A 15,810-nucleotide genomic window follows, 5' to 3' on the forward strand; every position below is an offset into this window, starting at 1 on the left:
TGCAAAATTTTTTTTTTTTGGTGGAAAAGGGAAAGGAAAACATTCACTAGCATTCTCCAGAACTCTCATATTCTTGCAGTCTTTGGCACAGAAATTTTTGCAGTTAGCACTGTCCCCAGGCTTGAGCCACACCTGGGCTTTCAGGTTTAACATCCTGGTAGGAGAGCAATAATATCTCTCTCTGCACTTCCTAAGACATGCAGGAGAGCATAAATGTCACCTCTTGATATCACACTGATTCTTGCCTCACTAATTGAGGGCTGTGTGTAGTTCTGCATTTCTAACAATTACAGTTCCTCAACACACATTTGGTGGAATTTAGTCTCATTTTAAGGGGTTTCAATATCTCTGCTGTTTTAATTGCTGATTTCTGTATTGTGTGTTTAATAAATTCTAACCCTTAACTGTGACATCAAAGTCCCTCACTGACACTCTGTTGTTTTTTACTTTAGCTGGTTAGTCTTTAAGCAATAAAAAAGAAATCATCATACTTATTGCAGGACAGTATGCTCGAATAAGAAAATATATCAATTTATTTGATTATGTATGCACATAAGCATTACATTTTATATATGATTTATTACATCGGCTATTTAATACAATATATACTTTTATGGTACATTATATAATTATGTTGTATCTAATAAATCATTAAGTGTTCTTTGTGTAAAATACCTTTTCCTCTTCCATACTTATGTGGTTTTGTTTTGCACTGAAATTTCTTCCCAGCTTTCCAACCACTTCTGTAACTGACTCGTGTCCCCCATATCTGTCCATACAAAATTGCTGATTCAGAGTACAAATGGGGAGCTTACAATGGGCAAGTGAGATTATTAATGTTTTGTAGTTGGAAAACAGAGAATCTTGTGCCAGAATTTATTTGGATGTCTGCAGCTGGGGAGTTGCATTGTTTTAAGCCACATATCCACATCTCTAACACTGTCTTCTGGTGTTGCTCCTGGAATATTGCTCTTGGGAGCTAAATCCTTGTGGAGCTGGCCAATACCAGCAAGGAACTGTAGTTTCCACTGGCCTCCATGTTGGCAGTTTATGCTTTTTTTTTTTCTTCTGCAAAACTGTGTTCTGAAAAATAATGAGAACGAGCTCAGATGAGTGATGGCAACTTCTGGTGGTCATCCATTGTTGTGGTTTAATTTTGTGGCCTGGATATAGCAGGTCCTGCCAGAGTGTCAGGCTTGCTGGGACTGGAGGATCACCTTAGGCAGAGGTAGCAAAATGAAGCATGATTTGTCTCAGTGATGCTCAGGCCATGTACACTTTGCAGCAAACTGCCTTGTCTTCCCCTGCCCAGTGTCCTTTGCTGAGGCTTTAGATGAGACAGCCCTGTAGTGAATTGCTGTGCATTGCATATGGATGACTGGGGGAAAATTCTGTAGATACACACAAGTGGCTTAGAAATCGGTACAAACTGAATTTACAATGTATTTTTTTTTTAATTTCAGCGTGTAAAAAAATATATCACAAACTTCCCAATAATTTCGTGTGTGTTTAATTTTCTATTGTATTTTCGTGGGGCTTTCTTTGGATTCTTTTTTCCACCTGTCTCTCCTCACCTTGAAATCTGGACACCCCCTTTCAAGGCTTGGATTTGCAACCTGAATGTTTCTCTGCCGAGTGCATTTAATGCTTTCCCTGGAGTATGGTTTTTTTCAGTCACGCATCTTGCCCTGTTCTTTTGCATCTCTGTGTGGCTGTATTATTTTGTTTGTTTTCAAGATTCTCAAGCCACACACTCTGTATTTTATTATACCCAGCTCCTCTTTCACTGCGTGCCACGGATGTTGCTAATGGAAACGCTAATGGAGGAAGAAATAACGCATTGAGTACTACAGTCTCTCGGCCAATGCCTCACTCCACATCTCCAAGTCCTGGCTGTGCAGCTGGAGACCAAGGTAAAGAAAAACCTCTCTGAATTTTTTATTCTAAGCTGCATTGGATGTTGAGCTTGAAATTTGTGATTTTGTTCTTCTTCTGATTGTAGCTGTTTTTGCCATTCAGTCTTTACAGATCCATTTGCTTTTTGGCATTAATGACCATTAATGATAATGCTGGACTTTTTAACACGGGTAACAATATTTTTCACATCATAGTCTGGTTTTATGTAAATCTAGGTATGAGCTTCTGGTGTTCTGCAATGTGATACCTGCTCAACACCAGTGTCAAATGGAGTGTGGGCTGGAATTTGGTCATTTGGGAGGATAGGGTTTAGAATTAGTTTTTGCTTTCCTTCCAGCATCTATGTGCAGTTCTGGACCACCAAAGAAACGTCACCGAGGATGGTCTCCTGGGTCCCCAGTCCCGCCTCCTGCTGCAGCAGTACCTGTTCCTACAATCCGGCCTTCAACAAGAACAGGTAAAACTTGAGTGACACCGAGATTTCTTTTGTTAAAACATGGACTGAGCCAGCCCAGCAGCCCCGTGCTGCACCTCTCATGTGCTGCACAGCAAACATAACTGATCTTGTCCAAGTGTTTAAGCACACCATGGAGAGTTTTTCAGGTGCCCCCCAAAAAAGCACGTATGATTGCTTGGTCCTGGTTGTTGTAATTTAAGATGTGACACGGGGGAAGTAAAACTACTGGGGGAGAGAGAGAGGAAAGGAAGAGGCAAATAATATAATTTAAAATATAAAGATAAAAGAAATCCATAGTTCCATAGTCCCCCAACTGTAACTCAGTTGTTCTAAAATTGTGCAGGTGTATGGATATATGAATGTATTTCAAGGATTTTTCGTTGGCCTTCACCTTGACTGTTGTGTCTCAGTCTGGTGTGGGATGGTGTACAGAAACTGTACACTCCGTTTCTGCATGGGAAAAACAGCTTTATATAATTTTGGCCTGACAAAGGACACTGATATCCACTAGGTCACCTTCAGTTAAAAGCAGAAAGTGAGACCAATTGTTAGTTGTGCATGGAAAAGCTGTAGGAGTTTAATATCATGACATGAAATAGTATTAATTATGAGTACTCATCGATATCCATATAGATACCTCTTTTTTGTAGCTGTTAATAAAACTGTTCTCTATTTGAGTACTTTTCAGTTGTGAGATTGAGCATGTTTTCTGAAGGGGGATCAAGAATTACTTATTCTTGTCTCTATAGTGTGAGAGAATAAGCATCCAAAGAATGAAAAAAGCCATTCATCAACATGCACAATGCATTTTAAACTCTACTCTTCAGGACTAGGTTTTAAGATGTTTTGGCATTATTTTCAGAGATACTCATCATAGGAAGTAGGGTTACATGTTAGTGCAGGCCTGCTCATCTGAACACCTCAAATTGCAGCTTTTGTCGGTTTCTATCTTCAGAAACCTGATGAAGAGACATGATATAAGACAATTTTCCCTTTTTGTTGAGTTTGTCTCCACTAATCTGCTACCTCTGTTGTGTACTCCCATTTTCTATGAGTCTTTAGTAGTACTTTTTTCTGTTGGATAAAGTTTTCCCTGGTAAAGCATAAGCATTCATTCATCCTGCCTTTGATTTTTTTTCTGCTGATGGCATGGTTTGAAAAAGAGGTTTCAAACCACCAAATGAAGCCTAAGAAACTTGTGAAGCAGGCCTTACTCTGAAACCTGATTGCAGATTACAAAATTCTTGCACTTGGTTTCCTTTACTTATGAAAACTGCTGTTGCTCTTTTAAAAGCCTGAGTTTTATCCTTGTAGGAGCTATCTAAAGGCAGCTTTGAGATTTTAGCCTGCTTTTATTTTTCTTATCTACATATATTCTAGGTCAGAAGTTGAAGCAGTTTCTTCTCTTGTATTGAGAGGCAGTATTGGGGGGTGGCCTTTTGGCTTTGTTTAAAGATGCATATTCAAACTTGTGTTTTGCTCTCTCATTCTCACCAACAATACAGTGGTCAGAAAAAGTTTTATTTTAGGGGGGGTGCTACAGGAGGATATAGGCTCTTCATTTAAATTACTTAAAACTATAGCAGGAAATGCAGAGACCTTTCGAATTTTATTACAGTTAGTGATTTGCAGTAATTTTTTTTCTTATTTGTTCATAAGGCCAAATCACAGTATGAGCCTTTTAGTAATGGAAGTCTCTCTTTTCTTTATTTTATAGAGCCTCTTTTGTCAGTCCCAGTTCCTCAATCCATGTTAACTGGAATTTTACAGCCTCAACCCATCCCAGCAGGGGAGACTGTAATAGTTCCTGAAAACCTGCTGAATAACTCGGGAGTCAGACCAGTGATTCTGATAGGTAAGTCTTGCACTGGGGAATCAAATGCTGCATTTTGTACTAATGCCTGCTCCCCAGGAGAAAGGGAATTTGATTTTTTTTTGTTGGTTCTGGCATTCAGTGCAATACGAAGTCGGTTTGTCACAGATAGTTTCCCATAGTTGCTCAATATTTTAAAATGAGAGTCAGGCGATTTCTGGAGAACCTGATTTGCAAACAGGTCACCACTAGGTCAAATTTATACAGAACCACTAGCCAAATCTAAGTTTTATACAAATAAGATTTTTGTAAAACTCAAGAAGAGAAATATTTCCAAGTAATGAAAATAGCTTTCCGGTATAAACAACTTATAAAACTAAGCAGATATTTCCTGCAGCATTTATAGTTCTGATCTTGAAGCCCCAGAATTCTATGTGAGAACCAGAAAATTGATTTGCACTGACTAAACAGAAGTAAATCATACTAACTTTTTGTCATTTATAGTCCATAGTTCTTGTAAGCAATTGAGATAACTGATCAGGCTCCAGGCTTTTAAAATCCTTTAGCTGTATAAAGTACTTTGTTAACCCTTAGAAAGACATTGCTTTAAGAGTATGACTTTTAATGGGTATATGCCTTTCAACCTGAGCTATCTGGGTATAGTATGTAATAAAAAATGGGTCAGCTAGTGCTGCCAAAATTTTGATGAGTGATTTTTTTTTTCCACTCTAAATTTCTTTTAGGTCCAATATAGTATAGATGGTCATATAAAGTAGCTTCACTGTCAACAGAACATGCCTGTCAATACAGTCCATGGAATAATTTACCATTCCTGAAGGAAAGGAGAAGTTCTCCAAGTCCTCACTTGCATAGATAATTTTAATACACACAGTTCCCAAAGAATTAACAGGACCATCTACACCAGTAAATCTGTAAAGGATAGGGTTACACTTCTGGTTTGTTTTGCTTAGCGTTGTTTTCCTGGAAGCCGATTATAAAGCTCTAGCATGGTGCTCTAATGGTTTTCAGAGAAACACTTCCTTATTAAAGATGAGGGTGGCTACAGCCATCAGCTTAAGTGCAAATTGAATGCAGCCCTTAGGCTCTTGGAGAGCTGCCATCAAGTCCTCAGTTAGGCTAAATGTTAGTGGCCCTGAGAAACAGCATCCTATTAATAGTACAGAACCAGATGTACCCAAAAGGATGGATTTGGCAAAATCTCTGTGGAAATGCTTCTTTTGAAACGAAAAACATTCTGAAGGAAAAGAGGAGCTAGCTTGTGCTCATGTGCTTTAGCTTGCAGAATAGCATGTTTAGTTGGTGATGTTTATTTTACCTGTTTATGAAAACAGAATGGGAAGGTGGCAAAAAAGTTAAATCAATCACAGCAGTACCACAGTAGCTGAATCAATGCAAATGTGACTTATGCTGCTTTTATAATGTTAAAATCAATGTACTTTTGCTTTCATTGATTTTTCTTCTTTGTACACTATATTATGGAGAATCTGTATTTAAAGGTCAGGGTAAGACCCAAGCAGATAATATTCTCATCTGTATTTGGATAACAATAGTTATTATCCTGCTGGATATCATGCAGTTAATGTTAGTTCTTGCAGATGTGTGTGATCACTTGTCGTAAAACACAGCAGAGGATCCCTGGCCTAGAATTTATTTTTTAAGCTATTATAATGCCAAGAACAGTCGTTAATGCAATGTATTTTGCCAGACAACTTTAAGAAGAAGATTGGAAAGGTATAATTGAGCAAGATTTCATGTAATGGCAGATTTTGTGAATTTCTGAGGTGTTTGTTTCTTTTATCAGGCTATGGCACTTTACCTTATTTCTATGGAAATGTTGGTGATATTGTTGTAAGTCCCTTGCTGGTGAACTGCTACAAGATTCCACAGCTGGAAAACAAGGATTTGGATCTCTTGGGTTTGTCCAGCAGTCAGCTGCTAAGTGTGGAGAATATGATACTTTTAACTATTCAGTATCTTGTCCAACTAGGTAAGCAATTTGTTAAAAGCACTTGGTTTTATTTGAGACTGTCCTTTTTTCTTCATACCTTCTTTATATCCCTTTTAGGGCCAGTTTTCTGGCTGCTTTTGTGGCTGGAAGAGGGAAGTGGCTCCATCTAGTGTGTGTGACTTTGCCACTTTGTTCCTGAAACGGAAGAAGTGAAGTGAATTTAAAGGCTGATACTGCTTCTGCTCTCCATATGGGGATTGACCAGGTCACCTTTGTGAAATGGATTTGCAATGCAGATAACTCATTTGCTTAGAGTATCAAACCATCAGTTATCACAGCCCTTTCTAAGGACACTCGGTCTGTTTTATTCAGTTTTGTGACAAATGCTGGCAGATGTGTGATGGTTGTCATTGTTTTGGTGACAGCACTGTTTACATGAAAACCACATTTGTTATTCAGACTAAGGCAAGTGATTCAGTGAATATCTCATTCTGGTAAATGTTTTTGAAATGGACTTTTTGCAGGTTTGAGAGTAAACCAGAAAGCCACATTTTTTTTCTCTTGTTGCAGGTCCAGTCATTTTCCCTACCTTAGAATAAAAAGAGCAGTGGTAACATCAAGGTTTTAGAAGTCAAAATGCAGGATAGTGTTGGGAAACTTCCACGGCAGTCTCACCCTAACTTTTATATTTGAAAAGATGCCACTTATCATAGGGGAGTGTGAAGTTACTTTTGTGAAGAGCACAGTGCATTTGTAATACATAATGGTATGAAATATGCAGGTGTTCCAAAAGCAGCAAGCACAACTTACATTTTGGGGAGCAAACATGCTCCATGCAGGTTTCACCCAGGAGTGCTTACACTTTACTGCAGTTCTGTAAGAGAGAGGAAGGAAACAATTTTCCATGTTGTAATACTCTCTAAGTGACCTGCTAGCTTTGGTTATCATTCTCTGCCTCACTAGTCCCTTGGATGCCATGTTAGAACTGACAAAGAGTTTCCAGGTTTTTTTACAGGATGTTTTTCTGTTACGTTCTTTCAGTGGGCTTAAATTTGTTATTTGAGGTTTTCATCTTTACTGGAAAGTTTGTAGAGTGTATGTGTTAAAACTAGCTGCTTCACACAATTCTGGATTGATAGAGGCAGCTTGCAAATTTGTAGCCAGCTGATAACAGCATTTCTAATTAAAAATAAACTATTTGTTGAAACCTGTGAGTCAGTGAATCACGCTCCACGAACAGGTCTAACTTTAGATGGATGCAGCAAGTCTGTACTTGCTGCGAACTAGAGGAGGCTTCATGCAAAGCTTCTGCAGCACAACTGTGTTTATTGAGCATTGTGACTTCAGCATAAAGCAGTTCTCTTATTAGCAGGTGTTTAGTTTGGCTTTTGTTCTTAGCTGTGCAGAGCTGAATAGTTTTCTCTTTGACCTTATGTGGAGATGTGTTCCAGTGCTGTAAGATGAAAGAGCTTAATGAGGAGAAAAGTAAAAACATTCTGTAGAGGAGGGGATCAAGACATGTTGCTGCTTTGAATATTGCTGTAAACTTAAAACTGCTGGAATTGTGACAGCTGCACTGATCTGTAGCCTTTGTCCCAAGCTGTTAAATCAAAGTAGATTAGGGATGATTGGAGGGCAGCCAGATTCAAAAGTTTTTTAGAGGAAGAGACAAATACACATATAAATTAACAGTTTATTCATGTAAGCCTTTTTTTTTTTTAATTGAGAAAGTAAGACTAAAATGTTTTTCTTTTCTCCAGAGTATATTGCAAAAGAGTAAGATAAAGGCAAAGATAAAAAAGCAGACAAAAGCATGAAAGAGTCTTGCCTAATTTTTTTCAGATCTCACTATTTGTATAAAATATATTTGCAGATGACTGTGATCACAGATGATAAGAATATTATCTATGGAAGTGCTCCTTTTTTGGGGGGGAAAAAAAGATGTAGAGAATTCCTATCAGTTTTCTTGTAAAATTATGACATTAGCTGTAGGATGATGCTGCTGTGTTTTCAGAAATCAGCTGAGCAACTCATGATGGTATTACAAATCAAAGTTTAAAAAAATGCATTTCTGATGCTTTAAACCTTCTGTGAAGACTATATATAGTTAAACCTGTAATTGTGAGCTGTAGCGTTGCTATAAATAAATTTTACTGACTGTGGTAAAGGAATAAGTAAAAAAAGATAAAGAGGTGTGTTTGATTGTAGTGGTGTTTTTCTTTTTAGTTTACCTCCTGGACTTACTCGGATTTCACATTTGTTATCTTTGGCAGCATTCATGGTGAAGTATTCTCAAGTTTTGTTTTTATACATCAGGATGCCCATATTTGCAGTATGGGTTACATTCCATCATCTGTAATCATCAGCTTTTTACTATTACCCTGCCATTTCTACAAACACAGTCTCAGCCTTTGCAGTGCTGAGGTGGTCTGTGTTCTGGTTGAAAAAGATTTCTGGACCCGTTGTTATTCCACCTGTTTAGAGCTCTGAAATCATTCTCCCTTCTCTCTTGTTGTGGTTCATTTGAATTATTTTGGCTATATATGTGGTATGCTGTGACATCCAGAGGTGTTTTGTAGTTTTAATGTCCAAATGCACATCCAGACTCAAGGCTCTTGCAAGACTTTGTCCTGAGTGGAAGGGATAGGCAGAAACTAGAAGCAAGAACTTATTCCAGCAATTCTCTTGTCTTAGATGGTTGGAGAAGTAGTTTCTGTGGGATGCACCCTGAAGTTTGTGTACACAGAAATGAGTGTCATCCAGAAATGGATGACATTTGAATATGTGGACTTAAACGGTATAGAAGAGTAGAATAGAATCATAGCAGCATTGAATCATTTAGGTTGAAAAAAACCTTTAAGATCCCTGAGACCAATCATTAACCCAGAACTGCCAGGCTCACCACTAACCCATGTCCCCAAATGCCACATCCACATGTCTTTTGAATGCCTTCAGGGATGTTGAATACACCACTTCCCTGGGCAGCCTATTCCAATGCCTAGCCACCCTTTCAGTGAAGAAATTTATCCTAATATCCAGTCTAAACTTTCCCTGGCACAACTTGAGGCCATTTCCACCTGTCCTTGTTATCCAAGAGACCACTCCCCACCTGGCTACAGCCTCCTTTCAGGTGATGGTAGAGAGCAATGAGGTCCTCCTGGGCCTCTTTTTCTCCAGGCTGAACAACCCCAGCTCCCATTTCCCATAGAACTTGTGCTCACCGGCTCTGTTTCCCTTCTCTGGACATGTTCCACCACTTCAATGTCCTTCCTGAACTGAGAGACCCTGAACTGGACACAGGATTTGAGGTGTTTTCTCACCAGTGCCCACTACAGGGGGATGGTCCTGGTGGTCACATTATTTCTGGTGCAAGCCAGGCATTGGCTGCCTTGGCCACCAGGGCAAGAACATGCTGGCTCATGTTCAGCCAGCCATCAACCAACAGCCCCAGGTGCTTTTCCACCAGGCAGCTTTCCAGCCACTCTTCCCACTCAAGCCATTGAACCTCAAACCATTGTCCTCAGCCCATTGATCCAGCCTGTCCAGATCCCTCTGCAGAGCCTTCCTGCCCTCTGTCACCTGCAAACTGCCTGAGGGTGCTCTCATACAAAATATTTTCATACTGAATATTCTGAGTTGAAAGGGACCCATAAGGATCATTGAGTCCAGCTCTTAAGGGAATGGCCCATGTGGAGTTGGAACCTGCTGGCTTGGCATTATTAGCACCATGTTCTAACCAGCTGAGCCAATCTCACTCAGCCTCACTCACCCTTGTCCATATCAACAATAGAGATATTAAACAGGATGGCCTACACACTGAGCCCTGGGGAGCACCACTTGTGACCAGATACCCACTGGGTGTAACTCATATTAATATTTTATGACTTTGTTTATTTGGTAGTTTTGTTTTTGAAAACAAGATGATTGTGCTCATTTCTGTAGAGAAGCTTCTATATATTCCCTTTTAGCATGGACATATTTTTAGGAAACTGTTCAGAATCAAAGTCAGTACTATCATTTTGTCTTACATCTCATCTGATATTAGTTCCATTATTTTTCTGGACAGCTGTGGAGAAAGACTGCCCTACTTTCTTATAAGTAATCTGAGTGATATTCTGTGTATTCTCATATTGAGAATCTGCTTTTCTATTTGTACCATTATTTTAATCTTCTTGGATCATGATGATGACCCTTGTATTTAGAGCCTGTCTCTTAAGTAGCCTTCCTCAATCAGCAAAAGTTTGCTTTTATATCTGTTAGTGGGTAGCATAATTTTCAGGGGTTGATATATTTCAGATAAATTTTATTTCTGTAGAGGAACATTCTTCTCTACTCATATATGTCTAGGATTTTTTTTTTTAATTTTCAGATCTTCAAGGCCGTAGAATGTGTGATGCTTTCCTAGAAGGAAAAAGAAAATATATTTCCAAAAGAGAACTCTAAAAGAGATAATTATGCCCATGCTGTGTTTAATTGGACTCCTCAGAATTTTTCAGTTTGCATCAAAAATGAAAACAGCCTTGCACTTACAAGTTTATAGTTGTCTTACCGTCCTATGGTAATTAGGTGGTGACACTTTCCATATGTTACTCCTCAAAAAGGCAAAAATGAAAACAGGTGGCAGTTTTTACAGATTCTGTGCTGTGGGTTATTTACCCACACCCTGTTTCTCACACAACCTTTCTGTTTCCTGGCCTGAAAGAAAACATAAACACAAACCTAGTGTTTCACATATCTCTGATATTTAAGCACCCTCTCGTTTTGTCATAGAAAAGAAAGCTGCTGAAGTGTGAAGCTGCCTCCTTTGGCACTGATACGAGATCTTGGCAATATAAGCTATGGTTACTTTTTACTCTGTGTTCATGAATGTTTTTAACTGTTCCTGAATATCTTTGACAATGAGACAAAGCCAACTGAACCAAATGTTTACTGAAGTTCAGTTGGAGGACTGATGCCAAGATAGGATGGCTTATATTTCTGTTTTCCTGTTTGAGTTGACAGTACAGTTGATAGAGACTGGGGAATGTAGATCTAAAGTTGCATATTCTTCTTTGTGTTAGAAGCCTGTGGATTTGCTAAATTAATTTAGTTTAGCTAAGGAAGAGGTTAAACATGTTTATTTGCATCCATGCTTAGTTGATTAGTGTGCATGATGAGAAAAGGCAAAGCAAAAGAGCATTTCACAGGCTTTGTCAGCCTGCATGGCTGTGATTAGGCTACAAGGATAAGCATTTTGGTTTTCTGCTGCAAAAAACATATGGCTGCATGCTTAATCCTTCTCTTCCAGGCAAAAGGCACATATTTTCCCACTCTCTCGTTTGTCCCACCAGTTGCTGAAGGTAGGAGTGAGGTGGAATACCTCATTGTTTGGAGAAGAAAAAAATAAAAGGTGGTGGTAGAAGAGAAAGACTTCTAAATTAAAAACCAAGAATAAAAAAATGTGGTGAAGGAGCTGTCACATCAAGATAGACATGTAATTATTCCTGGTTCAATAACATTTTTATACGAGACGCTGTTCTTCTGTTTGTTTATTCTCACTGTAGGTCCTGACCAGATACCCCTGAGGGAAGAATTTGAGCAGATCATGTTGAAAGCTATGCAGGAGTTCACTCTGAGAGAGAGATCCTTGCAAATGAGTGCACAGTGTATCTCTGTGTCACCAGGTCAACTCCCTTGGCTTGCCAGGTTAATCGCTAGTGTGTCTCGGGATCTCGTGCATGTGGTTGTCACCCAGAATTCCCTGGCAGAGGGCATCTCGGAGACCTTGAGGTCTCTCAATGAAATGAAACATCAGCAAAAGCTACCAGATTATGTAGTTGCCATTTGTGCATCAAAGATTAGAGGAAATGAATTCTGTGTAGTGGTTCTAGGTGAGTATGTTTGCAGACTGCTTCAAATGGCAATGCCAAATTAATTTTCTTGAGTGATTGATCTGGTCTTTAAATCCTTTTCGTTCTTTTTATTTTCCTTTGTATTGTTGCACTGCAATGTCACAGTTTACTGTCTCTTCAGCAAGGCTTGGAGTGCTGAGGTCCATGAGGATATCGAAAAATAACTTTATGCTAGTCATTACTGCTTGAGAGGCCTGAGACTTTATTGTTTGTGTGATTGCCTTAGAAAATATCTTGAAGCGAGCCAGTGGCAAAAAAGTTGTTTTGTCTTTGTTTCATGTAACAACTGTGGTATTTTACATGGCAGAGTCTTCTGCAGACTGCTTAAAACAGAGTGTCTTTTAAATTCTTTTTATCCTTATTTTTATCCTTTTTATTCTGCACTGATGACTGGCTGTGCTGTTTGTGTGTGAATGAGTGTGTCTGGATGGAAATTAATTTTGACTAGGCATCTTTCCTTTGTAGGCAGATAAATCAGTAATGCCAATTTTTTACCTTTTTTTTCCTTCCCCCCCCCCCCCCACTAGGGATAATTACTTTTTTCATATTTATCCAGAATCCTCCATTTCATCTAAGGTACTTTGAATATCATTTGTCATACAACTATGCATAATGATGTGCAATAGCAAAGAACCTGCTAAAATTAATTACATCAACTAATTCTCCAGTCACCAGTGAAGTAGGCTTGAGACTGCTCTCCCAGTCTACTGATAAAGGCAGTGGAGATCCATGATTGAAGATCAGAGTGCCCCAGACTTGTAGGATGAAAAGGTTGTGTTGACAATAAACTGTGTTAAGGTTTGCTCTGACTCTTTTTCCCTCTCTTCTCCAGGTCAGTATCAATCTCGGGCACTTGCAGAGAGCATGCTTACCACCAGTGAATTTTTAAAAGAGATCAGTTATGAGCTCATCACAGGGAAAGTTAGTTTCCTGGCGTCACATTTCAAAAATACATCTTTAGGTGAGTGATTTGAAGAAGTTCTAGCCAAGACAGTCTTGTCTTTAGGGTTGGTGTGTCTCCTGTTCAGCAGTTAAAATGCACATGGATACAGCTCTGCTCTCTCCATTGAGAGGCTTTCTGTTCTTCTCTGCTCCTTTTGTATAGAAGAGTCCTTGTCTTCTTCACCTGGGTGGTAGCAGTTCATAACCCTCTGGCAAAACATTTTTAACACTGTCTCAGCTGTTGAATGTAATGGCAGGGCATGTAGTGCACCCATAAGTACACAACTGTTTTCTAGTTTGCACTTTTAGCAAGGTTTTAGAGGTTGTCTTATAGTGTGTGTTTCTTTGTAATCATCAGATGTCATCAGTAGCTATAAAGCCACAGACCTGAAATTATACAACTGTGGTTCTTTTTTTTTTTTCTAATTTGTTGGTAAAAATATTCTCCCTCCCTCTCTTCCCTGTATCTCCAGTCCCTTGCCCAAATGCAGATTTGGCATCAGCTATGTGAGAACATGGATGTGTGTAACATTCAGTGTTGTTTCTCTGAAATGGTTTCCAGATAATTTGGTTTTGCTAATTCTGATCTAGGTGATGATTTGGACAAGCTGCTGGAGAAGATGCTACAGCAGCGAGGGGAAAGTGTCATTATTCCTTTTAATGGAGATGTCAGTGAGTGTGTGTCATCTCAGGAGGCAATTGCCATGGTTTCTGCACAAGAACCAGGTAATTTTTTATAGGTGCAAGATATGAAATAAGTGAGTAGCTCGTTAAACGTTAAAATGCATACACTTCAGGGGAATCTGAGGGCATGTTTGCAGTGTGCCAACTTTAAAATACTAATACTGCCAGCTAAATGTAGAAATACAGCAGTTGCTCAGACGGAAAATCTCTCTAATAACTTTCAGCAAATTTTTTTGCCTGATGTTTTAAAATTCTCTAAACTAAAAGATGTTATCTTCTGTTGGGCATCAGGCAGAGTAGAGAAGATGTTTCTCTCTAACACTTGCAGAGTGGATTCATCTCATCGTTTTGGACAGAGAAAAGGAATGTAACCTTTAAGTTTAAGGCAGAGGGGAATTGTCTTCTCCTGATCTCCTCAGGTGTCCTCTTGCCTGGTAGTATGCATTAGAGACTTGTGCTCTGGGGCTTAAACTTTTAGGGAATGTTTTTGAAGATCTTGGACTGAAAGTGCTAGCAAATGTGATCTGTAATTTGTTGATCAGAGATGTGTCTTATTCAACATAATGTGATAAGATGCTTAAGTGCAAAAGATAAGTTAGGATTTCCTGTCTAAAACTGCTAATTTTCAGAATTATTTAACTATTTAACTATTCAGAGTTCTAAACATACTTTCCTTTTCATATCACAATAATGGCAAAACATTGAGCTGTTGTGGACACTGAGATTCTTTCAGGTCTAATATCAAAGCAAATTCAGCCTCCAGTAAAGTTTTTTTCTGTGAAAGAATGGTATGCTCTTGGTTCATATCAGTTAATTTGAATTCATCTATTTGGTGTTAAATCTGAATGAAAGCAAAATGGTTTATTGTCTAAACATGGATCAGGAGATCCAGCTAGAAGGGCTGCCAGGCACTTTGTTCTGGCACCCTCAGAATACGAGTATTGAGCTTCCTCAGAGGATTAATTTGAAGGGAGAATGATCTTTAGATTCTAGGATTTTTTTCTTCTTACTGTGTACTTCTTAAAAAACCTTTGTATTTTCTCAAACCATTGTTCTGTGTTCATTTTGTCCTTAACATGTGGCTGTAGAGTGGTTGAAGCTATAGAGAAACTGCCCGAATAAAAAAAAAAAAAGAAGTAAATCTCTTAGGCAGTGAGAGGGGCATTTCTTCCATAGCAGATCTACTGAAATGGACTCTAAAGCATATTTGAACAGGAGATAAGCACATGTGCACATACACACAAGAAAACATATCCCTATGTAAAATGAACACAGTAGAAGAAGTGGCATAAACAGAAACTGTAATACCATTATAGGATTTAATCTAGTAATCTCCAAGTTGAAAATGCTCAGTGGTTAATGAAGCATGGAATATTGGACATAGAATTTACTTAATGGAAATACTGAAATGGAACATACTGCATTTTATTATAGGTGCACATGCACATCTTTATGTGTATCTATGTATGTGCATGCATATTATGTTTATTATTGCATATTGCATGCAATTGCATGCATGTTATGTATGTGTTGGTTCATTTAACAGAATGAATTTCACTGTGTTGAGGTTTCATTGGGTTGCACTGTTAAAAATCGTTAAAAAGGATTTTAAATCCTTTAAAAGGGCATTTAAAAATGGGGAGTGCTGTACTTGAGGTCATCTAATATGTTACCACATTTTGATCAAAGAAAGAAAGTTGGCATTTGTGATCTGGACCAAACTCTCCAGAGTGTTGAGATTTATTCTGGTGAGTGATTTTGTTTTGTTTTGGTTTGTTTTTTCCCTGATAATAGAGGGTAGGCTGTTTGGAGGGTCATATTTTGCTGGGGGGTGGGGAAGTAAACATGTTTCTTGTTGTGTTTTGTTTTCTTTTTCAAACAAACACACTCTAGATTTGGATGTTGATACCTTCCAAATTTACCAGCCACAGCTCACAGTTGCCAGAAAGCTCTTGTCCCAGGTTTGTGCTATAGCAGACAGTGGCAATCAGAGCCTGGATCTGGGCCACTTCAGCAAGGTGGATTTCATCGTTATCGTGCCCCGCTCAGAAGTCCTGGTGCAGCAGACCCTTCAACGGATTCGACAATCAGGTAAAAGGGAGAGGAGGGGAAACAGGCTGCTAAACCCCAGTGTGTG

General features: G+C 38.8%; 1 protein-coding gene across 7 annotated transcripts in view; it reads left to right on the forward strand.

The window, feature by feature from the left end:
- The window catches only part of GREB1L (GREB1 like retinoic acid receptor coactivator), a 130,428-nt gene that overhangs the window by 86,172 nt on the left and 28,446 nt on the right, over positions 1-15,810 (forward strand). For all 7 annotated transcript variants that reach the window (XM_088173852.1, XM_088173845.1, XM_088173846.1 and 4 more), the window contains 8 exons: positions 1,776-1,913; positions 2,255-2,374; positions 4,092-4,229; positions 6,010-6,195; positions 11,700-12,026; positions 12,880-13,008; positions 13,581-13,715; positions 15,567-15,764. In XM_088173852.1, the coding sequence (XP_088029978.1) occupies positions 1,776-1,913; positions 2,255-2,374; positions 4,092-4,229; positions 6,010-6,195; positions 11,700-12,026; positions 12,880-13,008; positions 13,581-13,715; positions 15,567-15,764 (1,371 nt within the window). The remainder of the gene's footprint in view (positions 1-1,775; positions 1,914-2,254; positions 2,375-4,091; positions 4,230-6,009; positions 6,196-11,699; positions 12,027-12,879; positions 13,009-13,580; positions 13,716-15,566; positions 15,765-15,810) is intronic.

This window comes from Sturnus vulgaris, chromosome 1, assembly GCF_052056855.1.
Source record: "Sturnus vulgaris isolate bStuVul1 chromosome 1, bStuVul1.hap1, whole genome shotgun sequence".
Taxonomy (NCBI): Eukaryota; Metazoa; Chordata; class Aves; order Passeriformes; family Sturnidae; genus Sturnus; species Sturnus vulgaris.